Source organism: Dipodomys spectabilis, unplaced genomic scaffold (genome assembly GCF_019054845.1).
Source record: "Dipodomys spectabilis isolate Male_0828 unplaced genomic scaffold, ASM1905484v1 ptg000030l, whole genome shotgun sequence".
Classification (NCBI taxonomy): domain Eukaryota; kingdom Metazoa; phylum Chordata; class Mammalia; order Rodentia; family Heteromyidae; genus Dipodomys; species Dipodomys spectabilis.
Window position 1 is genome coordinate 13,175,104 of NW_024870707.1, and position 25,718 is coordinate 13,200,821.

Sequence of the window (25,718 nt, forward strand, 5' to 3'; positions counted from 1 at the left end):
CGAGCACCGGGGTGGGTGTGGCAGGGGAGTGGCTATCCTGGTGGGTGTGGCAGCTGGGGTGGGCGTGGCAGGGGCGGGGCGCTCCGGAGCAGGAGGGCAGACAGACAGCGGCTCTGGGACCACTGGGGTTGATTTGGGCGCAGGCGCGGCTTTGCCATACCCCACACCCAGGCTCTTCGGCCCCACCGAGCACTGGCGACCCTCTTGCGGACTGCCCCCCCCCCCGTCCTTCCCACGCCCCCTCGGGCGGTCACCAGGCCCGGGATGGCGGCCGGGAGGGTGACATCACCTCCGCCATCGCAGACCAGGTGGCCTCTTCGTCTATCTCTGCATTTATCTCAGCCCCGGGGGCTGAGTCGCGCCAGCCCGGGCCTGGCCTTCGTGGGGCTGCAGAGCCGCGGGCGGGGCCTGGCTCGGGGAGCGGCCGAGGATGGGGACCAGGCTGAGGACGGGGACCAGGCTGAGCCCTGCCCGGCAGGGGGCAGGCGCCGGAGACAGCGGCTCCTGGGGACCCATCCACCGGGTCCTGGAGACAGCGGCTCCCGGGGACCCGTCCATCGGCCCTGGAGACAGCGGGGGACTCCGTCCCCAGCACTGGTGCCAGTCTGGACTCGCTCTGGCTGGCTGGCGCAGGTTCTCACCACCAGGACTGAAGAGCGGTGCCGCTCTTCAGTGGTGATCTGCTACAGCAGCGTCAGGGAAGGAGCCCAGACTGTGGGTTCCACCAGGACGGGAGAGAGAAGGGCTGGAACAATCCAGATGATCTGTAGGTAGGGGAGCACAGGAGCCCGAGGACAGTCACTTATTGGTAACGTCACGACCACCACTACCACCATCATCATCATCATCATCACTACCATCATCACCATTACCACCACCATCATCATCATCACCATCACCACCACCATCATCATCATCACCATCACCATCATCCTCATGGTCATCATCACTGTCCCAGATCACCATCTCCATCATCATCATCCCATCATCATCACCATCATCACCATCATCACCACTATCACCATCTTCATCATCATCACCACCACCATCTCCATCATCATCATCAACATCACCATCACCACCACCATCATCAACATCATCATCATCATCACCATCACCATCATCACCATTACCACCATCATCATCACCACCATCACCCTCACCATGCCATTAGGAGAGACCACCCCTTTCACAGCAGGGTTCTTCCTAGAAGTCTCTTGAGGGAAGAGCTTAGTTCGCTCTTCCCTGTGCTGTGAGGGACGGGGGAGGGACACCGTCTCGGCCGTCTGTCTCTCCCGTGGGGTCATCACGGAGGGGTGTGAAGATGCAGGCTTGCTGGTTGGCATCGCCACCCTGGGGCCCCCTTTGCCCCTCTGCCCTCTACTGCCCTCGTCAGTGGGGCCAGGCGGGGCTTGGTGCCCCAGGTGAGGTTTGGACAGTTTAAATGGAGTCAGGAGACAGGGCCGCAGGGCCCAAACCACCTCCGACTCTCACTCCCTTGCCTAGGCCCAGCCCTGAGTCGCTCAGGCAGACAGAAAGAAGGCAAAGCCAGTGATGGAGGCCAGGGGTGGTGATGGAGGCCAGGGGTGGTGATGGAGGCCAGGGGTGGTGATGGAGGTCAGGGTGGTGATGGAGGCCAGGGGCAGTAGTGGAGGCCAGGGGCAGTAGTGGAGGCCAGGGGTGGTGATGGAGGCCAGGGTGATGATGGAGGCCAGGGGTGGTGATGGAGGCCAGGGGTGGTGATGGAGGCCAGGGTGATGATGGAGGCCAGGAGTGGTGATGGAGGCCAGGGTGATGATGGAGGCCAGGGGTGGTGATGGAGGTCAGGGTGATGATGGAGGCCAGGGGTGATGATGGAGGCCAGGAGTGGTGATGGAGGCCAGGGGTGGTGATGGAGGCCAGGGTGATGATGGAGGCCAGGAGTGGTGATGTAGGCCAGGAGTGGTGATGGAGGCCAGGAGTGGTGATGGAGGCCAGGGTGATGATGGAGGCCAGGAGTGGTGATGGAGGCCAGGGGTGGTGATGGAGGCCAGGGTGATGATGGAGGCCAGGAGTGGTGATGGAGGCCAGGGGTGGTGATGGAGGCCAGGGTGATGATGGAGGCCAGGAGTGGTGATGTAGGCCAGGAGTGGTGATGGAGGCCAGGAGTGGTGATGGAGGCCAGGGTGATGATGGAGGCCAGGAGTGGTGATGGAGGCCAGGGGTGGTGATGGAGGCCAGGGTGATGATGGAGGCCAGGAGTGGTGATGGAGGCCAGGAGTGGTGATGGAGGCCAGGGGTGATGATGGAGGCCAGGAGTGGTGATGGAGGCCAGGGTGATGATGGAGGCCAGGAGTGGTGATGGAGGCCAGGGGTGGTGATGGAGGCCAGGGGTGGTGATGTAGGCCAGGAGTGGTGATGGAGGCCAGGAGTGGTGATGGAGGCCAGGAGTGGTGATGGAGGCCAGGAGTGGTGATGGAGGCCAGGGGCAGTAGTGGAGGCCAGGGGTGGTGATGGAGGCCAGGAGTAATGATGGAGGCCAGGGGTGGTGATGGAGGCCAGGGGTGGTGATGTAGGCCAGGAGTGGTGGTGGAGGCCAGGAGTGGTGATGGAGGCCAGGAGTGGTCATGGAGGCCAGGGGTGGTGATGGAGGTCAGGGTGATGATGGAGGCCAGGAGTGGTGGTGGAGGCCAGGGGTGGTGATGGAGGCCAGGGGTGGTGATGTAGGCCAGGAGTGGTGATGGAGGCCAGGAGTGGTGGTGGAGGCCAGGGGTGGTGATGGAGGCCAGGAGTGGTGATGGAGGCCAGGAGTGGTGATGTAGGCCAGGGGTGGTGATGGAGGCCAGGGGTGGTGATGGAGGCCAGGAGTGGTGATGGAGGCCAGAAGTGGTGATGGAGGCCAGGGGTGATGATGGAGGCCAGGAGTGGTGATGGAGGCCAGGGGTGGTGATGGGGGGTGGTGTCTGCCTGCAGAAGCTCCCTGGGAAAGCTGGAGGTACTGATAGGGCAGAGACAAAGCCAAGACATCAGGACCTTTATGTAGAATGGATTCTTTCATAGATAAAAAAAACAAAACAGGGATGGGGGTACCGTGGGTGGGCAGAGCTGCTCGGGACACATCCCTGCCCGGGCAGCGCCCTGGGTCGGGTTTCCTTTGGCCAGCCAGGCACCTCATTTGTCTCTGCCTCCGCATGTCGGATGTCGGATGTCATCAGCTTCACAGAGGAAAAGCATTTTTGCTCACGACTCCTGAGGCTTCAGTCCACAGCTGGTGGCCCCATTGCTTTGGGCCTGGGGCAGTGGAGAGTGCATGTGTGTGGGGCTGGTGACAAGGAAGCTGTCAGACAGCAAAGAGAGAGGAAGAGACAAGCGCTTCTCACAGGGAGGTCTCCAGGACACTACAGCCACCCACGGCCCCACCCAGCGGCCTCCCTTCCTCCCGCCCAGCCCCACCCAGCGGCCTCTCTTCCTCATTAGGCCCCACCTTCTAAAGGTTCTAACTCCTTCCAGTATGGAGAATATTCCAGTGACCATGACTGGCCACTCTGTCCAGCTATGGATGCTCAGTGGCCATCTAGCAGGCAGGTGACTTTTGCGTATCCGCCCACACAGGACCCACTTTCCTGTGACCCTGGGGAGTTCACCTCCCATGAAAATGGGGAGCGACCCTGCGCTGCCCCTGGCAGAGTGGGGTACCCGCCGTCTGGGGCTCAGCGGAGTTTCCCGCACCTCAGCAGCAGCTCCAGGCTCCACAGCTGGGCAGTACCTGCCCCTGGCCGTGGGAGTCCTCAGCTCACCTGGGTACTCCAAACCCCTCCCAGTCCCAGCCAGGGCAGCAGGGCTTTAAGTGGCACAGGTACCAAGGCTGTTATGAAAGCCGGGCCCCGGGGCACAAGAAGATCGGATCAGCTGCTTGTCCCTCTGGTGTGAGGACAAGGGGCACCATCAAAGCTGAAGAGAAGCGGAGAGAGGCCGGGAAGGGGGGAGGAGGAGGCGTTCCCTGGGGGACCTAGCTCTGAGTCCAGGGTGGCTTTAGCTTCTTCTGTGTGTGTATCCCTGTGTGTGTGTATGAGTGTGTGTCTGTGTGTATATGCGTGCACAAGCCAGTCCTGGGGCTTGAAGTTAGTCCTTGAGCTTTTTCACTCAAGGCTGGCACGTGAGTCACAGATTTCACTTCTGGCTTTTTGGTTTTTAGTTGGAGATATCTATCTCTATCTATCTACCTATCTATCTCTATCTATCTATCTATCTCTATCTATCTATCTATCTATCTATCTATCTATCTATCTATCTATCTATAATGGACTTTCCTGCTCAGGCTGGCTTTGAACTGCGAGCCTCAGATCTCAGCCTCCTGAACAGCTAGGATGACGAGTGAGCACCAGTGCCTGGCTTTTTGAGCAGTTTTTAATTTGCCTTGAAATCAGGCGCAAGTCCGTTGCAAAACAGGAAGCTGTGCCTTTGGAACCTGGCATGAAATACCATTGCTGTCACCTTGAATTAGAGAGTTCAACGGGTCTCAGACAAGGGCCTCCTGAAGTAGCCTCTGGGGTCAGCGCGGCCAGGCGCGGCCTGAGATGCATAGAATCGGCCTGGTTGTGGGCGGCGGCCTAGCTCGCGGATCACAGTTGGGGGGGGGGATGGGGGCAGCTATTTATCTTGCCCTTCAGACAGATTTCCTGTTCTTTGGCTGCAGGCAGAGGCCCGTCTGGCAATCAGATCACAGGCCCAGATAGACGTTTCCGGGTCACGGGCCCCCCACTTGACGGGTCCCCTCAGCCACACGGCCCGGCACCACGGCTGCTTGGGTCGCCAGGCATCCACAAATGGAAGTCATCAGGAGACCAGCAGTGCTTGTGGAAGCTTCTGGAAGGGGAGGGAGCGGGGCCTCTGCCTTTCATCTTCCCTCCGCTTCCTCCCTGGGCACCTGGCTTTGCTCTTAGCTTTCCTCAGTTTCGTCAAATGCCCTTCTCAGCCTGGACAGGGAAGGGCGAGGGCCCCAAGCGTGCACGCACGTGTGTGCATGCGTGTATGTGTGCATGCCGGCTCTGGGGATTCTTTCCTGGCTCTCTGGGGCTTCCCAGAGCTCGGGGGAAGCTCTGGGGGTAAGGAGAGCCCTGGGGTCCAGAACTATCTTCTGTTCTTGACTTGCTGTGCCCTGGCTCAGCCTTTTCAACCGGGAGCCTCAGTTTCCCCGTCTTGTAACAGCACCTGCGGTGAAAGTCATTGGCATGGTCCTACGGATCCTGCAGGAGTTTGTCAGGGCTGCGGTCCCTCCTGTCCCCCTCCCTCCGCCTCCCCCCTACGCAGGGGGCCATGTCCCCCCTCCCTCCGCCTCCCCCCTACGCAGGGGGCCGTGTGGACACTTTTCCTCCCCGAAGCAGGAGGAGGAGGGGCCGCTGCTTCATCCAGACGCCTCCCCTCTTCCTAAGTCTCCTGCCCCCCAAATTACATCCAGACAGTGGCAGTAGCAGGCAGCCCCCTCTTCCAGTTGGGGGCCCGCCAGCCAGCCAAATGGGGCGTTTAATTGGAAGGAGAAGCTGGCCGGCTGCCTGGACATCTTAAAGAACCAGGGGGGTGGTCCGGGGGTCTGCGGGCACTTGAAGGGTTCTGTTCTTGAAGCCATGGAAGAACGGAAGCACCCTCAGAGCCTCATGGCGGCAGACACCCCCCTCCCCAGGCCCCGGTGGGCCTTTTGTGCCGGTGGAGCCCTGGCACTCTGTATAGATGGGGAAACCGAGGCAGCTCAGAGGTGGAGAAGAACCTCAAGTTGGTTTGGGTTTCCACGTGTCAAGTGGGAGGTTCTCTCTGGAGAGACACCCCCGTGCACTTATCTGACATCTTAGAGCCTTCTGCTGGGGTTCCCCCAAAACCCTTGTGCCTCATTGGGTGAGCCCCGAGCCTGGGGACAGTAGTGTGACCAGCCACGGGCTCAGGGGAGTGGAAGTCACGTGGCCTCCACGTCGGGGCGGGGCCTTCTCCTCCCTCTGCATCATGGGAAATGGGCACAGCTGGGTTCCCAGCTGCCCTTGGGGCCTAGGCCTCCGGGCCCGGGGCTCCGCCATGACCTGGGCAGCTCTGAGCCCTGCCTCAGTCCTCCCATTGCCAAATGGGACAGAAGCATTCCCGGGGGGAAGCCTGGGGAGCAGAGAGGGGAACCCCCATGCTGCGCTCTGGTCAGAGCCTGGATGGTACTGAAGGCGCGGTATCTGTGACCAGCATCTCAGAGGTGGCCATGGTGAGCATTGTGATGGCGATGAAGGTCGTGGTGGTGGTGGTGGTGATGGTGGTGATAATCCTGCTGGTGACAACTGTGGCGGTGATGTCATGCTGGCCGTGAGCAGCCCCCCTCGAGCGTCAGGTGTTGCAGACAGCGCTGCACATCGTCCCTTCCCTCTGTCCCCACCAGCTACCTTGTGACCTCAGTGTGGGCCCGGAGTGCGTGTCTCTCTGGGACTCGGTGGTCTTCGATGGGGTACGGAAGCCTGGGGACCTGTGGGGAATTCAGGCAGATGCCCCTGGACCCCGTCTCTCTCGGGACTCCCTTCCATCTCTGGCTGTGGCTCTGCCAGCCGTGGCGTGGTGGGCAGCAGCGATCAGGGTCTTGGGAGGGTGCTGGCTCTGACAGACACCCCCCCCCCTCCGAAACAATCTCTGGAATCCGACTTCACCGGCCTGGCATGGGAGGCCGTGGCTGGTTGGGGGGGCCGGGCGCCCCGGCGGCGGCGTGGTGACCGCCGCATATGGAACCATTTGGCAAATTCCTTCTGCGTCAGCCATTCTCCCAGCTAAGATGCGTGGGGAATTCGTTCCCGCGCTTCACCCGCTACATTTTTAGGGATCTTAATGAAACGCACAACCCCCGGCTGGGAAGTTGGACTGTCCCAGGGCCCCCTTCCCTGTCCCAGGACCCCCATTTCTAGAGAGAGGCGGCTGGCCCAGGGGAGGCCAATGTCAACCTCCCATCCTCCCTCCCAGCACCTCCCCGACCTGCTGAACGCTTAGAAAATGTGCCACTGACAGAGGCGCTTTGAGGCCCGGGGCTGGGTGGTCAGGGCCCCGGCAGCCAACAGGAGGCCCCGGGGGACCAGGGCTCCAGCTCCACCTGCATCAGGCCGGTCTTTCATGCCCAGTCACACAAGCCAGATGGGACTCTGGGGCTGGAGGGGACGGGACGGGGAGGCGTGGGGGGTGCGTGCGGCCCGCAGCTCGGGCTGGCTGCTGGCCAGGAGAGGGGTGGTGGCCACGGCAGCGGCATTCGCACACCGTGAGTTTTCAGCACGGGTGGCAGCATGGAGACCCGGAGGTGCCATCGGCCCCGCTCTGTCCTGTGAGCCCAGCCCAGAGCAACGGCGGCTCTGTCCCCGGTCACCCCAAGGGCCCCAGGGAATGCCAGCAGCTGGATCACGGAGGCCTGGACATCCACGTTGGGCACGTGGTGGGCGCAGGCTTCTGGTGTCTCCATGGCTCCGTCTGACAGCGGCCAGAGCCCCAAGGGACACCCAGATGTGAGGACTTTGGGGCTGTTCCCAGCGGCACCCCGATCCTCGTTCTGTCCCTTGGTGCTTCTCCAACCAAGGGTGGTGCGGCCTCAGCCAGCCCACGTGCCTGCCAGGCAGGGGTGGCCAGGCCCGGTGTGTGGGGCCCGGGCCGGCCCATGGGGCTCAGGCCTCGAGGGGCTCGGCCTGCAGCCCGGGTGGTGCTGTCCTTCAGCCCTGTGTTAGCAGCCCAGCCTCAGCTTTCCAGCAGTGTGGGGGGAACCCACTGCGGCTGCTTCCAAAGGCTTTGGGGGGACGGCTGAACCCCAAACCCCAGGTGGCCAGGGCCTAGAGCCCACCTGGCCCAGGGCTCAAGGCCGCACCCAGCTGAGCCCACGCTTGACGGGCTAATGCATCCAGACCAACATTTGTCACCATAAACACACACAGAACATAAGCCCCAAGGGGTTTTGTTGGGGGCTAGAATGGAATTGCACCCACGAGCGCGGTGTGCGGGGAAGGGACTGTGTGAAGCCACTATATCCAGTGACCACAGAACACAAGCGGGCGCTTCACGAGCCTGAGCCACAGGGAACGGGAGGGGGAGGCAGGGGGTGGTATTCGCAGGGTGAACTTACAGAGGCCAGAGCAGTGCGTGAAGGGTGAAGGCTGCACATCAGCCTCCAGTCGGGGACCTTCTTCCCCAAGACTGAGCGGTGCTGACTGTGCTGTGACAGGTGGCTGAGCGGTGCTGACTGTGCTGTGACAGGTGGCTGAGCGGTGCTGACTGTGACAGGTGGCTGAGCGGTGCTGACTGTGCTGTGACAGGTGGCTGAGCGGTGCTGACTGTGTCAGGTGGCTGAGCGGTGCTGACTGTGCTGTGACAGGTGGCTGAGCGGTGCTGACTGTGACAGGTGGCTGAGCGGTGCTGACTGTGTCAGGTGGCTGAGAGGTGCTGACTGTGCTGTGACAGGTGGCTGAGCGGTGCTGACTGTGCTGTGACAGGTGGCTGAGCGGTGCTGACTGTGTCAGGTGGCTGAGCGGTGCTGACTGTGTCAGGTGGCTGAGCGGTGCTGACTGTGACAGGTGGCTGAGCGGTGCTGACTGTGCTGTGACAGGTGGCTGAGCGGTGCTGACTGTGTCAGGTGGCTGAGCGGTGCTGACTGTGCTGTGACAGGTGGCTGAGCGGTGCTGACTGTGTCAGGTGGCTGAGCGGTGTTGACTGTGACAGGTGGCTGAGCGGTGCTGACTGTGCTGTGACAGGTGGCTGAGCGGTGCTGACTGTGTCAGGTGGCTGAGCGGTGCTGACTGTGCTGTGACAGGTGGCTGAGCGGTGCTGACTGTGCTGTGACAGGTGGCTGAGCGGTGGTGACTGTGTCAGGTGGCTGAGCGGTGCTCACTGTGTCAGGTGGCTGAGCGGTGCTGACTGTGCTGTGACAGGTGGCTGAGCGGTGCTGACTGTGTCAGGTGGCTGAGCTGTGCTGACTGTGCTGTGACAGGTGGCTGAGCGGTGATGACTGTGTCAGGTGGCTGAGCGGTGCTGACTGTGTCAGGTGGCTGAGCTGTGCTGACTGTGCTGTGACAGGTGGCTGAGCGGTGCTGACTGTGTCAGGTGGCTGAGCGGTGCTGACTATGCTGTGACAGGTGGCTGAGCGGTGCTGACTGTGCTGTGACAGGTGGCTGAGCGGTGCTGACTGTGCTGTGACAGGTGGCTGAGCGGTGCTGACTGTGACAGGTGGCTGAGCGGTGCTGACTGTGTCAGGTGGCTGAGCGGTGCTGACTGTGCTGTGACAGGTGGCTGAGCGGTGCTGACTGTGTCAGGTGGCAGAGCGGTGCTGACTGTGTCAGGTGGCTGAGCGGTGCTGACTGTGCTGTGACAGGTGGCTGAGCGGTGCTGACTGTGTCAGGTGGCTGAGCTGTGCTGACTGTGCTGTGACAGGTGGCTGAGCGGTGCTGACTGTGTCAGGTGGCTGAGCGGTGCTGACTGTGCTGTGACAGGTGGCTGAGCGGTGCTGACTGTGCTGTGACAGGTGGCTGAGCGGTGCTGACTGTGCTGTGACAGGTGGCTGAGCGGTGCTGACTGTGACAGGTGGCTGAGCGGTGCTGACTGTGTCAGGTGGCTGAGCGGTGCTGACTGTGCTGTGACAGGTGGCTGAGCGGTACTGACTGTGCTGTGACAGGTGGCTGAGCGGTGCTGACTGTGTCAGGTGGCTGAGCGGTGCTGACTGTGTCAGGTGGCTGAGCGGTGCTGACTGTGACAGGTGGCTGAGCTGTGCTGACTGTGCTGTGACAGGTGGCTGAGCGGTGCTGACTGTGACAGGTGGCTGAGCGGTGCTGACTGTGCTGTGACAGGTGGCTGAGCGGTGCTGACTGTGTCCGGTGGCTGAGCGGTGCTGACTGTGCTGTGACAGGTGGCTGAGCGGTGCTGACTGTGTCAGGTGGCTGAGCTGTGCTGACTGTGCTGTGACAGGTGGCTGAGCGGTGCTGACTGTGTCAGGTGGCTGAGCGGTGCTGACTGTGCTGTGACAGGTGGCTGAGCGGTGCTGACTGTGCTGTGACAGGTGGCTGAGCGGTGCTGACTGTGTCAGGTGGCTGAGCGGTGCTGACTGTGCTGTGACAGGTGGCTGAGCGGTGCTGACTGTGTCAGGTGGCTGAGCTGTGCTGACTGTGCTGTGACAGGTGGCTGAGGGGTGCTGAGTGTGTCAGGTGGCTGAGCGGTGCTGACTGTGTCAGGTGGCTGAGCGGTGCTGACTGTGCTGTGACAGGTGGCTGAGCGGTGCTGACTGTGCTGTGACAGGTGGCTGAGCGGTGCTGACTGTGACAGGTGGCTGAGCGGTGCTGACTGTGTCAGGTGGCTGAGCGGTGCTGACTGTGCTGTGACAGGTGGCTGAGCGGTGCTGACTGTGCTGTGACAGGTGGCTGAGCGGTGCTGACTGTGCTGTGACAGGTGGCTGAGCGGTGCTGACTGTGTCAGGTGGCTGAGCGGTGCTGACTGTGCTGTGACAGGTGGCTGAGCGGTGCTGACTGTGTCAGGTGGCTGAGCGGTGCTGACTGTGACAGGTGGCTGAGCGGTGCTGACTGTCAGGTGGCTGAGCGGTGCTGACTGTGTCAGGTGGCTGAGCGGTGCTGACTGTGTCAGGTGGCTGAGCGGTGCTGACTGTGCTGTAACAGGTGGCTGAGCGGTGCTGACTGTGCTGTGACAGGTGGCTGAGTGGTGCTGACTGTGACAGGTGACTGAGCGGTGCTGACTGTGCTGTGACAGGTGACTGAGCGGTGCTGACTGTGCTGTGACAGGTGGCTGAGCGGTGCTGACTGTGTCAGGTGGCTGAGCGGTGCTGACTGTGATAGGTGGCTGAGCGGTGCTGACTGTGTCAGGTGGCTGAGCGGTGCTGACTGTGCTGTGACAGGTGACTGAGCGGTGCTGACTGTGACAGGTGGCTGAGCGGTGCTTACTGTGCTGTGACAGGTGGCTGAGCGGTGCTGACTGTGACAGGTGGCTGAGTGGTGCTGACTGTGTTAGGTGGCTGAGCGGTGCTGACTGTGACAGGTGGCTGAGCGGTGCTGACTGTGAGAGGTGGCTGAGCGGTGCTGACTGTGTCAGGTGGCTGAGCGGTGCTGACTGTGTCAGGTGGCTGAGCGGTGCTGACTGTGTCAGGTGGCTGAGCGGTGCTGACTGTGACAGGTGGCTGAGCTGTGCTGACTGTGCTGTGACAGGTGGCTGAGCGGTGCTGACTGTGACAGGTGGCTGAGCAGTGCTGACTGTGTCAGGTGGCTGAGCGGTGCTGACTGTGCTGTGACAGGTTGCTGAGCGGTGCTGACTGTGCTGTGACAGGTGGCTGAGCGGTGCTGACTGTGACAGTTTGCTGAGCGGTGCTGACTGTGCTGTGACAGGTGGCTGAGCGGTGGTGACTGTGTCAGGTGGCTGAGCGGTGCTGACTGTGCTGTGTCAGGTGGCTGAGCGGTGGTGACTGTGTCAGGTGGCTGAGCGGTGCTGACTGTGTCAGGTGGCTGAGCGGTGCTGACTGTGCTGTGTCAGGTGGCTGAGCGGTGGTGACTGTGTCAGGTGGCTGAGCGGTGCTGACTGTGCTGTGTCAGGTGGCTGAGCGTTGCTGACTGTGACAGGTGGCTGATCGGTGCTGACTGTGCTGTGACAGGTGGCTGAGCGGTGCTGACTGTGTCAGGTGGCTGAGCGGTGCTGACTGTGTCAGGTGGCTGAGCGGTGCTGACTGTGTCAGGTGGCTGAGCGGTGCTGACTGTGTCAGGTGGCTGAGCGGTGCTGACTGTGACAGGTGGCTGAGCTGTGCTGACTGTGCTGTGACAGGTGGCTGAGCGGTGCTGACTGTGTCAGGTGGCTGAGCGGTGCTGACTGTGACAGGTGGCTGAGCGGTGCTGACTGTGCTGTGACAGGTGGCTGAGCGGTGCTGACTGTGCTGTGACAGGTGGCTGAGCGGTGCTGACTGTGACAGGTGGCTGAGCGGTGCTGACTCTGCTGTGTCAGGTGGCTGAGAGGTGCTGACTGTGACAGGTGGCTGAGCGGTGCTGACTGTGTCAGGTGGCTGAGCGGTGCTGACTGTGCTGTGACAGATGGTTGAGCGGTGCTGACTGTGCTGTGACAGGTGGCTGAGCGGTGCTGACTGTGACAGGTGGCTGAGCGGTGCTGACTGTGCTGTGTCAGGTGGCTGAGCGGTGCTGACTGTGTCAGGTGGCTGAGCGGTGCTGACTCTGCTGTGTCAGGTGGCTGAGCGGTGCTGACTGTGACAGGTGGCTGAGCGGTGCTGACTCTGCTGTGTCAGGTGGCTGAGCGGTGCTGACTGTGACAGGTGGCTGAGCGGTGCTGACTCTGCTGTGTCAGGTGGCTGAGCGGTGCTGACTGTGACAGGTGGCTGAGCAGTGCTGACTGTGTCAGGTGGCTGAGCGGTGCTGACTGTGCTGTGACAGATGGTTGAGCGGTGCTGACTGTGCTGTGACAGGTGGCTGAGCAGTGCTGACTGTGCTGTGTCAGGTGGCTGAGCGGTGCTGACTGTGTCAGGTGGCTGAGCGGTGCTGACTGTGTCAGGTGGCTGAGCGGTGCTGACTGTGAAGGTGGCTCAGCGCTGCTCACTCTGCTCCATTCCATCCAGCCCTGTGTTGGTGCTCGGTCCCTTGAAGAGCCGGAGGGCTGTGGTAGAGGTTCGGTGTGGGCTTCCCCTTGGGGTCTTCCGGGGTGTCAGGTGTGTGGCTGCTGCCCTTCACCTCACCCTGTCAGAAGCCCCACCGGAGGCTGAGGCCTCAGGGGTCCCGGCCCGGTGTCGGGGAGAAGGCTCCTGTGTTGTGCTCTGTGTGCCCCCGTGCGTTGTCACTGCGTGTATGTAAGCCTGTACTGGGTGTGTTCCTGCAGGCCTGTGCACAACATGTGCCCAGGTGTGAGCACAGGCCTGCATGTGCACCCATGTACATGCACGTGCATGCGTGGGCTCATCCACGGTGCTTGTGGGCCTGTGCACTGGAGCTGGGCGTGCGTGATGCCCACGCGTGTGCACACAGGTGCATGGCTGCCCTCTGCCCTCGGGGCCTGTGCCCTCCCCAGGGGTCTCCCGGGGCCTCCCCCTCGCTCTCCCAGGGCCTGGGGAGTCCCCCTCACTTGCCCAGGGTCACAGGTCAGGGTCCTCTTAGCAGGGGCTCATTTCACAGGAGAAGCCAGCCCAGAGGGGCGGGACGGGCTCAGGGCGGCACTTCTGTCCCTGCCGAGCTGGGTGGGGCTGGTCAGAGCCCAGGACAGGCACTTGGGGGCCTCCTCGGGGGCCCAGCCCCATCCTCAGAGTAGGTGCTGTGGGTGGCACTGTCAATGGGCCTGTTGGGGTGTCTGGGAGGGAGGGGCCTGCTGGCCAGGGTGCGGGAGGCCAGGGTTCCGGGTGCCACAGCTGTGGTGGGCTCCGTGGCATCTGCTCCCGGGGCTGGTGGAGCCTGGGCCTCCCTGGGTGATGGGCGGAAGTGCTGCCCTGTGGGACGGGTCTCCTCCACCTCCCCTGGGGCCTAGGCCTCCGGGACCCCCACAGTGGCGCCAGCAAACCTTAGAGCCGTCACTGGCAGCAGATGCCCTCAGCCCGGTGCGGAGAGATTGGGTTTGGTACCGGGACCCGGCTTTGACCTTGGCAGGTGCGGACCCGTTCTGCATGGTGAACTCTCCATGGCAGGATTGGGGGGGTGCTGAGCTTTGGGAGTGCTGGCTAATTTGGGGTGTCCCCTCTGCTGGGCTCCGGCCATAGTATCCCTCAGCCAACGCAGCCTCCATGCTGGCCTCCAGGTGTTACGGCCTGGCCCAGGGCAGCATCTGCCCAGCGAGGGGGAAGGGGTCCCCACTCCTCTCCCACTCCTTCCAGACACACACAGTGGGGAGCACCGGGCCCCTGCACTCAGTTTCCCCATCCTGTTCTCACTCAGAACACCAGCCAGCTTTAGCCTCATCTGTGAGCCAGAGCTCTGTGGAAAACCAGGAAAGGCATGCTGAGAGGGGACAGGGATGGACAGACGGACAGCGACAGACGGTGGCTCCACACGGCCTGAGCCCGCCCGCCAGCCCCAGGCTCCGGCCCACGTGTCAGGGGCCCGGCTCTGAGGGGCGGCTGCTCCCCACCAGCCCCTGGGGGGCCCGACAGGGGTCCCCGGGGGTCCCTGGCCCCTGCCCATGGCTCTACACTTGACTGGCTCCGAGTTCACTGGCCTGAAATAATGTCCCCAATACAAGGGACATTCGGGCGGACGGTTGGCTTTTTCCCCCTCTTTCCTTAATACATTAAACATGCATTGCTGGATTTCCACCCTGGCCTCTGACAGCTGCAGAAAAAATAAAGAAAATTCAGTTTGAACTTAAAAAGCCAGGGCTTCATTTATGTCCTGTACCTTTGTCTGTGGGGCCTTTCTCCTCCCCAGAGGGTGGGGGCTCCGGGGGGCGGGCAGAGGCTCGGGCCCCACGTGGCCCCACGGGCTGGCCTTCAGGGGGCCCAGGGCCTGGCAGGGCGGGGGTTTTCTCATGGAAATGGCCAGAACAATGCAATCATCTGTCCCGCAATCTGTTTTGAGGGGGAAAGGACGGGCGGGGAGAGGAGAGGCTCCAGTTGGACGGGGGCTCCATTCAGGCCCCCCACGCAGGGAGAGACAGATGCCAGGGGCGCTCACGTGTGGCCTGCGGGCCGCCACACTGGGCATGAGGGCCAGCGTGCCAAAGGCGGGCCGCCGGGTATGCGAGCGGGTGTGCCACGGGGTGCGGCCACCCCTGACTGTGTGCTGATGGTGTGCTCACCCCTGACTGTGTGCTGACGGTGTGTGCTCACCCCTGATTGTGTGTCAACGGGGTGAGCCCACCCCTGACTGTGTGCTGATGGTGTGTACCCACCCCAGACTGTGTGCTGATGGTATGTACCCACCCCTGACTGTGTGCTGACGGGGTGTGCTCACCCCTGACTGTGTGCTGACCGTGTGTGCTCACCCCTGACTGTGTGCAGACCGTGTGCCCACCCCAGACTGTGCGCTAATGGGGTGTGCTCACCCCTGACTGTGTGCTGACTGTGTGTGCTCACCCCTGACTGTGTGCTGATGGTGTGCTCACCCCTGACTGTGTGCTAATGGGGTGTGCTCACCCCTGACTGTGTGCTGACGGTGTGTGCTCACCCCTGACTGTGTGCTGATGGTGTGCTCACCCCTGACTGTGTGCTGATGGTGTGCCAACCCCTGACTGTGTGCTGATGGTGTGCCAACCCCTGACTGTGTGCTGATGGTGTGTGCTCACCCCTGACTGTGTGCTGATGGTATGTACCCACCCCTGACTGTGTGCTGACGGGGTGTGCTCACCCCTGACTGTGTGCTGATGGTGTGTGCTCACCCCTGACTGTGTGCTGATGGTGTGCTCACCCCTGACTGTGTGCTGATGGTGTGCTCACCCCTGACTGTGTGCTGATGGTGTGTGCCCACCCCTGACTGTGTGCTGATGGTGTGCTCACCCCTGACTGTGTGCTGATGGGGTGTGCTCACCCCTGACTCTGTGCTGATGGTGTGTGCCCACCCCTGACTGTGTGCTGATGGTGTGCTCACCCCTGACTGTGTGCTGATGGGGTGTGCTCACCCCTGACTCTGTGCTGATGGTGTGTGCCAACCCCTGACTGTGTGCTGATGGTGTGTGCTCACCCCTGACTGTGTGCTGATGGTATGTACCCACCCCTGACTGTGGGCTGATGGTGTGCTCACCCCTGACTGTGTGCTGATGGTGTGTGCTCACCCCTGACTGTGTGCTGATGGTGTGTGCCCACCCCTGACTGTGTGCTGATGGTGTGCTCACCCCTGACTGTGTGCTGATGGGGTGTGCTCACCCCTGACTGTGTGCTGATGGTGTGTGCCCACCCCTGACTGTGTGCTGATGGTGTGTGCCCACCCCTGACTGTGTGCTGATGGTGTGCTCACCCCTGACTGTGTGCTGATGGTGTGTGCCCACCCATGACTGTGTGCTGATGGTGTGCTCACCCCTGACTGTGTGCTGACGGTGTGCTCACCCCTGACTGTGTGCTGACGGTGTGTGCTCACCCCTGACTGTGTGCTGATGGTGTGTGCTCACCCCTGACTGTGTGCTGATGGTGTGCTCACCCCTGACTGTGTGCTGATGGTGTGTGCTCACCCCTGACTGTGTGCTGATGGTGTGCTCACCCCTGACTGTGTGCTGATGGGGTGTGCCCACCCCTGACTGTGTGCTGACGGTGTGCCCACCCCTGACTGTGTGCTGATGAGGTGTGCTCACCCCTGACTGTGTGCTGATGGTGTGCTCACCCCTGACTGTGTGCTGACGGTGTGTGCTCACCCCTGATTGTGTGTCAACGGGGTGAGCCCACCCCTGACTGTGTGCTGATGGTGTGTACCCACCCCAGACTGTGTGCTGATGGTATGTACCCACCCCTGACTGTGTGCTGACGGGGTGTGCTCACCCCTGACTGTGTGCTGACCGTGTGTGCTCACCCCTGACTGTGTGCAGACCGTGTGCCCACCCCAGACTGTGCGCTAATGGGGTGTGCTCACCCCTGACTGTGTGCTGACTGTGTGTGCTCACCCCTGACTGTGTGCTGATGGTGTGCTCACCCCTGACTGTGTGCTAATGGGGTGTGCTCACCCCTGACTGTGTGCTGACGGTGTGTGCTCACCCCTGACTGTGTGCTGATGGTGTGCTCACCCCTGACTGTGTGCTGATGGTGTGCCAACCCCTGACTGTGTGCTGATGGTGTGCCAACCCCTGACTGTGTGCTGATGGTGTGTGCTCACCCCTGACTGTGTGGTGATGGTATGTACCCACCCCTGACTGTGTGCTGACGGGGTGTGCTCACCCCTGACTGTGTGCTGATGGTGTGTGCTCATCCCTGACTGTGTGCTGATGGTGTGCTCACCCCTGACTGTGTGCTGATGGTGTGCTCACCCCTGACTGTGTGCTGATGGTGTGTGCCCACCCCTGACTGTGTGCTGATGGTGTGCTCACCCCTGACTGTGTGCTGATGGGGTGTGCTCACCCCTGACTCTGTGCTGATGGTGTGTGCCCACCCCTGACTGTGTGCTGATGGTGTGCTCACCCCTGACTGTGTGCTGATGGGGTGTGCTCACCCCTGACTCTGTGCTGATGGTGTGTGCCAACCCCTGACTGTGTGCTGATGGTGTGTGCTCACCCCTGACTGTGTGCTGATGGTATGTACCCACCCCTGACTGTGGGCTGATGGTGTGCTCACCCCTGACTGTGTGCTGATGGTGTGTGCTCACCCCTGACTGTGTGCTGATGGTGTGTGCCCACCCCTGACTGTGTGCTGATGGTGTGCTCACCCCTGACTGTGTGCTGATGGGGTGTGCTCACCCCTGACTGTGTGCTGATGGTGTGTGCCCACCCCTGACTGTGTGCTGATGGTGTGTGCCCACCCCTGACTGTGTGCTGATGGTGTGCTCACCCCTGACTGTGTGCTGATGGTGTGTGCCCACCCATGACTGTGTGCTGATGGTGTGCTCACCCCTGACTGTGTGCTGATGGGGTGTGCTCACCCCTGACTGTGTGCTGACGGTGTGTGCTCACCCCTGACTGTGTGCTAATGGTGTGCTCACCCCTGACTGTGTGTTGATGGGGTGTGCTCACCCCTGACTGTGTGCTGACGGTGTGCTCACCCCTGACTGTGTGCTGATGGTGTGCTCACCCCTGACTGTGTGCTGATGGTGTGTGCTCACCCCTGACTGTGTGCTGACGGTGTGCTCACCCCTGACTGTGTGCTGACGGTGTGTGCTCACCCCTGACTGTGTGCTGATGGTGTGTGCTCACCCCTGACTGTGTGCTGATGGTGTGCTCACCCCTGACTGTGTGCTGATGGTGTGTGCTCACCCCTGACTGTGTGCTGATGGTGTGCTCACCCCTGACTGTGTGCTGATGGGGTGTGCCCACCCCTGACTGTGTGCTGACGGTGTGCCCACCCCTGACTGTGTGCTGATGAGGTGTGCTCACCCCTGACTGTGTGCTGATGGTGTGCTCACCCCTGACTGTGTGCTGACGGTGTGCCCACCCTTGACTGTGTGCTAATGGTGTGTGCTCACCCCTGACTGTGTGCTGATGGTATGCTCACCCCTGACTGTGAGCTGATGGTGTGCTCACCCCTCACTGTGTGCTGACGGTGTGTGCTCACCCCTGACTGTGTGCTGACGCAGTGTGTGCTCACCCCTGACTGTGTGCTGACGGTGTGTGCTCACCCCTGACTGTGTGCTGATGGTGTGCTCACCCCTGACTATGTGCTGACCTTGTGTGCTCACCCCTGACTGTGTGCTGATGGTGTGCTCACCCCTGACTGTGTGCTGACGGTGTGTGCTCACCCCTGACTGTGTGCTGACGGTGTGCTCACCCCTGACTGTGTGCTGACGCAGTGTGTGCTCACCCCTGACTGTGTGCTGATGGTGTGCTCACCCCTGACTGTGTGCTGATGGTGTGCTCACCCCTGACTGTGTGCTGATGGTGTGTGCTCACCCCTGACTGTGTGCTGATGGTGTGTGCTCACCCCTGACTGTGTGCTGATGGAGTGTGCTCACCCCTGACTGTGTGCTGACGGTGTATGCTCACCCCTGACTGTGTGCTGATGGTGTGCTCACCCCTGACTGTGTGCTGACGGTGTGTGCTCACCCCTGACTGTGTGCTGATGGAGTGTGCTCACCCCTGACTGTGTGCTGATGGTGTGTGCTCACCCCTGACTGTGTGCTGACGGTGTGCCCACCCCTGACTGTGTGGTGATGAGGTGTGCTCACCCCTGACTGTGTGCTGATGGTGTGCTCACCCCTGACTGTGTGCTGACGGTGTGTGCTTACCCCTGACTGTGTGCTGATGGAGTGTGCTCACCCCTGACTGTGTGCTGATGGTGTGTGCTCACCCCTGACTGTGTGCTGATGGTGTGCTCACCCCTGACTGTGTGCTGACGCAGTGTGTGCTCACCCCTGACTGTGTGCTGACGGTGTGCTCACCCCTGACTGTGTGCTGATGGTGTGTGCTCACCCCTGACTGTGTGCTAACGGTGTGTGCTCACCCCTGACTGTGTGCTGATGGTGTGTGCTCACCCCTGACTGTGTGCTGACGGTGTGTGCTCACCCCTGACTGTGTGCTGATGGTGTGCTCACCCCTGACTGTGTGCTGATGGTGTACTCACCCCTGACTGTGTGCTGACGGTGTGTGCTCACCCCTGACTGTGTGCTGACGGTGTGTGCTCACCCCTGACTGTGTGCTGATGGTGTGCTCACCCCTGACTGTGTGCTGATGGTGTGTGCTCACCCCTGACTGTGTGCTGATGGTGTGCTCACCCCTGACTGTGTGCTGATGGGGTGTGCTCACCCCTGACTGTGTGCTGATGGTGTGTGCTCACCCCTGACTGTGTGCTGACGGTGTGTGCTCACCCCTGACTGTGTGCTGACGGTGTGCCCACCCCTGACTGTGTGCTGATGAGGTGTGCTCACCCCTGACTGTGTGCTGATGGTGTGCTCACCCTTGACTGTGTGCTGATGGTGTGCTCACCTCTGACTGTGTGCTGACGGTGTGTGCTCACCCCTGACTGTGTGCTGATGGTGTGCTCACCCCTGACTGTGTGCTGATGGTGTGCTCACCCCTGACTGTGTGCTGACGGTGTGTGCTCACCCCTGACTGTGTGCTGACGGTGTGCTCACCCCTGACTGTGTGCTGATGGTGTGCTCACCCCTGACTGTGTGCTGATGGTATGTGCTCACCCCTGACTGTGTGCTGATGGTGTGCTCACCCCTGACTGTGTGCTGATGGTGTGCTCACCCCTGACTGTGTGCTGATGGGGTGTGCTCACCCCTGACTGTGTGCTGATGGTGTGTGCTCACCCCTGACTGTGTGCTGATGGTGTGCTCACCCCTGACTGTGTGCTGATGGTGTGCTCACCCCTGACTCTGTGCTGATGGTGTGTGCCCACCCCTGACTGTGTGCTGATGGTGTGCTCACCTCTGACTGTGTGCTGATGGTTTGCTCACCCCTGACTGTGTGCTGACGGTGTGTGCTCACCCCTGACTGTGTGCTGATGGTGTGCTCACCCCTGACTGTGTGCTGATGGTGTGTGCTCACCCCTGACTGTGTGCTGATGGTGTGTGCTCACCCCTGACTGTGTGCTGATGGAGTGTGCTCACCCCTGACTGTGTGCTGACGGTGTATGCTCACCCCTGACTGTGTGCTGATGGTGTGCTCACCCCTGACTGTGTGCTGACGGTGTGTGCTCACCCCTGACTGTGTGCTGATGGAGTGTGCTCACCCCTGACTGTGTGCTGATGGTGTGTGCTCACCCCTGCCTGTGTGCTGACGGTGTGCCCACCCCTGACTGTGTGGTGATGAGGTGTGCTCACCCCTGACTGTGTGCTGATGTTGTGCTCACCCCTGACTGTGTGCTGACGGTGTGTGCTCACCCCTGACTGTGTGCTGATGGAGTGTGCTCACCCCTGACTGTGTGCTGATGGTGTGTGCTCACCCCTGACTGTGTGCTGATGGTGTGCTCACCCCTGACTGTGTGATGACGCAGTGTGTGCTCAACCCTGACTGTGTGCTGACGGTGTGCTCACCCCTGACTGTGTGCTGATGGTGTGTGCTCACCCCTGACTGTGTGCTAACGGTGTGTGCTCACCCCTGACTGTGTGCTGATGGTGTGTGCTCACCCCTGACTGTGTGCTGACGGTGTGTGCTCACCCCTGACTGTGTGCTGATGGTGTGCTCACCCCTGACTGTGTGCTGATGGTGTGTGCTCACCCCTGACTGTGTGCTGATGGTGTGTGCTCACCCCTGACTGTGTGCTGAGGGTGTGTGCTCACCCCTGACTGTGTGCTGGTGGTGTGCTCACCCATGACTGTGTGCTGATGGTGTGTGCTCACCCCTGACTGTGTGCTGATGGTGTGCTCACCCCTGACTGTGTGCTGATGGGGTGTGCTCACCCCTGACTGTGTGCTGATGGTGTGTGCTCACCCCTGACTGTGTGCTGACGGTGTGTGCTCACCCCTGACTGTGTGCTGACGGTGTGCCCACCCCTGACTGTGTGCTGATGAGGTGTGCTCACCCCTGACTGTGTGCTGATGGTGTGCTCACCCCTGACTGTGTGCTGATGGTATGTGCTTACCCCTGACTGTGTGCTGATGGTGTGCTCACCCTTGACTGTGTGCTGATGGTGTGCTCACCTCTGACTGTGTGCTGACGGTGTGTGCTCACCCCTGACTGTGTGCTGATGGTGTGCTCACCCCTGACTGTGTGCTGATGGTGTGCTCACCCCTGACTGTGTGCTGATGGTGTGTGCTCACCCCTGACTGTGTGCTGATGGTGTGTGCTCACCCCTGACTGTGTGCTGATGGAGTGTGCTCACCCCTGACTGTGTGCTGACGGTGTATGCTCACCCCTGACTGTGTGCTGATGGTGTGCTCACCCCTGACTGTGTGCTGACGGTGTGTGCTCACCCCTGACTGTGTGCTGATGGAGTGTGCTCACCCCTGACTGTGTGCTGATGGTGTGTGCTCACCCCTGCCTGTGTGCTGACGGTGTGCCCACCCCTGACTGTGTGGTGATGAGGTGTGCTCACCCCTGACTGTGTGCTGATGTTGTGCTCACCCCTGACTGTGTGCTGACGGTGTGTGCTCACCCCTGACTGTGTGCTGATGGAGTGTGCTCACCCCTGACTGTGTGCTGATGGTGTGTGCTCACCCCTGACTGTGTGCTGATGGTGTGCTCACCCCTGACTGTGTGATGACGCAGTGTGTGCTCAACCCTGACTGTGTGCTGACGGTGTGCTCACCCCTGACTGTGTGCTGATGGTGTGTGCTCACCCCTGACTGTGTGCTAACGGTGTGTGCTCACCCCTGACTGTGTGCTGATGGTGTGTGCTCACCCCTGACTGTGTGCTGACGGTGTGTGCTCACCCCTGACTGTGTGCTGATGGTGTGCTCACCCCTGACTGTGTGCTGATGGTGTGTGCTCACCCCTGACTGTGTGCTGATGGTGTGTGCTCACCCCTGACTGTGTGCTGAGGGTGTGTGCTCACCCCTGACTGTGTGCTGGTGGTGTGCTCACCCATGACTGTGTGCTGATGGTGTGTGCTCACCCCTGACTGTGTGCTGATGGTGTGCTCACCCCTGACTGTGTGCTGATGGGGTGTGCTCACCCCTGACTGTGTGCTGATGGTGTGTGCTCACCCCTGACTGTGTGCTGACGGTGTGTGCTCACCCCTGACTGTGTGCTGACGGTGTGCCCACCCCTGACTGTGTGCTGATGAGGTGTGCTCACCCCTGACTGTGTGCTGATGGTGTGCTCACCCCTGACTGTGTGCTGATGGTATGTGCTTACCCCTGACTGTGTGCTGATGGTGTGCTCACCCTTGACTGTGTGCTGATGGTGTGCTCACCTCTGACTGTGTGCTGACGGTGTGTGCTCACCCCTGACTGTGTGCTGATGGTGTGCTCACCCCTGACTGTGTGCTGATGGTGTGCTCACCCCTGACTGTGTGCTGATGGTATGTGCTTACCCCTGACTGTGTGCTGATGGTGTGCTCACCCTTGACTGTGTGCTGATGGTGTGCTCACCTCTGACTGTGTGCTGACGGTGTGTGCTCACCCCTGACTGTGTGCTGACGGTGTGCTCACCCCTGACTGTGTGCTGATGGTGTGCTAACCCCTGACTGTGTGCTGATGGTATGTGCTTACCCCTGACTGTGTGCTGATGGTGTGCTCACCCCTGACTGTGTGCTGATGGTGTGCTCACCTCTGACTGTGTGCTGATGGTGTGCTCACCCTTGACTGTGTGCTGATGGTGTGCTCACCCCTGACTGTGTGCTGATGGTGTGTGCCCACCCCTGACTGTGTGCTGACGGTGTGCCCACCCCTGACTGTGTGCTGATGAGGTGTGCTCACCCCTGACTGTGTGCTGATGGTGTGCTCACCCTTGACTGTGTGCTGATGGTGTGCTCACCTCTGACTGTGTGCTGACGGTGTGTGCTCACCCCTGACTGTGTGCTGATGGTGTGCTCACCCCTGACTGTGTGCTGATGGTGTGCTCACCCCTGACTGTGTGCTGATGGTATGTGCTTACCCCTGACTGTGTGCTGATGGTGTGCTCACCCTTGACTGTGTGCTGATGGTGTGCTCACCTCTGACTGTGTGCTGACGGTGTGTGCTCACCCCTGACTGTGTGCTGACGGTGTGCTCACCCCTGACTGTGTGCTGATGGTGTGCTCACCCCTGACTGTGTGCTGACGGTGTGTGCTCACCCCTGACTGTGTGCTGATGGAGTGTGCTCACCCCTGACTGTGTGCTGATGGTGTGTGCTCACCCCTGACTGTGTGCTGATGGTGTGCTCACCCCTGACTGTGTGCTGACGCAGTGTGTGCTCACCCCTGACTGTGTGCTGACGGTGTGCTCACCCCTGACTGTGTGCTGATGGTGTGTGCTCACCCCTGACTGTGTGCTAACGGTGTGTGCTCACCCCTGACTGTGTGCTGATGGTGTGTGCTCACCCCTGACTGTGTGCTGACGGTGTGTGCTCACCCCTGACTGTGTGCTGATGGTGTGCTCACCCCTGACTGTGTGCTGATGGTGTGTGCTCACCCCTGACTGTGTGCTGACGGTGTGTGCTCACCCCTGACTGTGTGCTGACGGTGTGTGCTCACCCCTGACTGTGTGCTGGTGGTGTGCTCACCCCTGACTGTGTGCTGATGGTGTGTGCTCACCCCTGACTGTGTGCTGATGGTGTGCTCACCCCTGACTGTGTGCTGATGGGGTGTGCTCACCCCTGACTGTGTGCTGATGGTGTGTGCTCACCCCTGACTGTGTGCTGACGGTGTGTGCTCACCCCTGACTGTGTGCTGACGGTGTGCCCACCCCTGACTGTGTGCTGATGAGGTGTGCTCACCCCTGACTGTGTGCTGATGGTGTGCTCACCCTTGACTGTGTGCTGATGGTGTGCTCACCTCTGACTGTGTGCTGACGGTGTGTGCTCACCCCTGACTGTGTGCTGATGGTGTGCTCACCCCTGACTGTGTGCTGACGGTGTGTGCTCACCCCTGACTGTGTGCTGACGGTGTGCTCACCCCTGACTGTGTGCTGATGGTGTGCTCACCCCTGACTGTGTGCTGATGGTATGTGCTTACCCCTGACTGTGTGCTGATGGTGTGCTCACCCCTGACTGTGTGCTGATGGTGTGCTCACCCCTGACTGTGTGCTGATGGGGTGTGCTCACCCCTGACTGTGTGCTGATGGTGTGTGCTCACCCCTGACTGTGTGCTGATGGTGTGCTCACCCCTGACTGTGTGCTGATGGTGTGCTCACCCCTGACTCTGTGCTGATGGTGTGTGCCCACCCCTGACTGTGTGCTGATGGTGTGCTCACCTCTGACTGTGTGCTGATGGTTTGCTCACCCCTGACTGTGTGCTGACGGTGTGTGCTCACCCCTGACTGTGTGCTGATGGTGTGCTCACCCCTGACTGTGTGCTGATGGTGTGTGCCCACCCCTGACTGTGTGCTGATGGTGTGTGCCCACCCCTGACTGTGTGCTGACGGTGTGTGCTCACCCCTGACTGTGTGCTGACGGTGTGTGCTCACCCCTGACTGTGTGCTGACGGTGTGTGCTCACCCCTGACTGTGTGCTGACGGTGTGTGCTCACCCCTGACTGTGTGCTGACGGTGTGTGCTCACCCCTGACTGTGTGCTGACGGTGTGTGCTCACCCCTGACTGTGTGCTGACGGTGTGCTCACCCCTGACTGTGTGCTGACGGTGTGTGCTCACCCCTGACTGTGTGCTGACGGTGTGTGCTCACCCCTGACTGTGTGCTGACGCAGTGTGTGTTCACCCCTGACTGTGTGCTGACGGTGTGTGCTCACCCCTGACTGTGTGCTGATGGTGTGTGCTCACCCCTGACTGTGTGCTGATGGTGTGCTCACCCCTGACTGTGTGCTGATGGTGTGCTCATCCCTGACTGTGTGCTGATGGTATGCTCACCCCTGACTGTGTGCTGACGGTGTGTGCTCACCCCTGACTGTGTGCTGACGCAGTGTGTGGCCACCTACTGTGTGCTGACGCAGTGTGTGCTCACCCACTGTGTGCTGACAGGTGCAATCACCCCATCCCTACCTTCTCTAGTTCCCCTCCTCCCTTCACTCTTCCTTTCCTTCTCCTTTCCTCCTTTCCTTGCACCCTGCCTCCCTCCCTCCTATGCTCCTTCCTTTTCTTTTTTTCACCCTCCCTCCTTTCTTCTGTCCCTCTCTTCCTTCCTTCCTTCTTGCCTTTCCTCCCTCCTTCCTCCCTCCCTCGTTCCTTTCTCCTTTCTCCCCCTCCCTGTCTTCTCCTGGCTAGGGAGGGGCTCTGCCTCTTGAAGTTTGGGAGTCTGAGGTGTTTCTGAGTCTGGGGTGTTTCTGGCTCTGGGGTCAGGAGGTGGGGACTGAGACCCCGTTAGGCCAAAGGCTGGGAGCCAGACAGCGTAGCGGAGGGCAGGGCAGGGCAGGACAGGGCAGGGGTGGACGGGAAAGAGTGGGAGCCACATGTGGCCCATCTCAAACTCTGGGAGTTAGGGGCCTGAGTTGGCAGGTACCATGGAGCTCCGGTCCACGGCAGAGTTGCTGGGTCATCAGGCAGTGATTAGCGCCGGGTGTTTCCAGGCTGAGCTGGCTCCGCTCCTGCACCCCAAGTGCCCCCTCCCGCCTCCTGGGTTGCGCTCTCCCTCCTTCCTGGTGCGCCCCTTGAGGGGCTCTATCTGGCCCTGGAAG

The 25,718-nt window shown here is 61.0% G+C and overlaps 1 protein-coding gene across 1 annotated transcript; it reads right to left on the minus strand.

The window, feature by feature from the left end:
• Window positions 1-1,618: 1,618 nt before the first annotated feature.
• On the minus strand, window positions 1,619-2,608 carry LOC122104932 (extensin-3-like). The gene has a single exon (XM_042675963.1). It carries the CDS (start codon window positions 2,606-2,608, stop codon window positions 1,619-1,621), a length of 990 nt encoding a protein of 329 aa, XP_042531897.1.
• Between the last annotated feature and the right edge of the window lie 23,110 nt (window positions 2,609-25,718).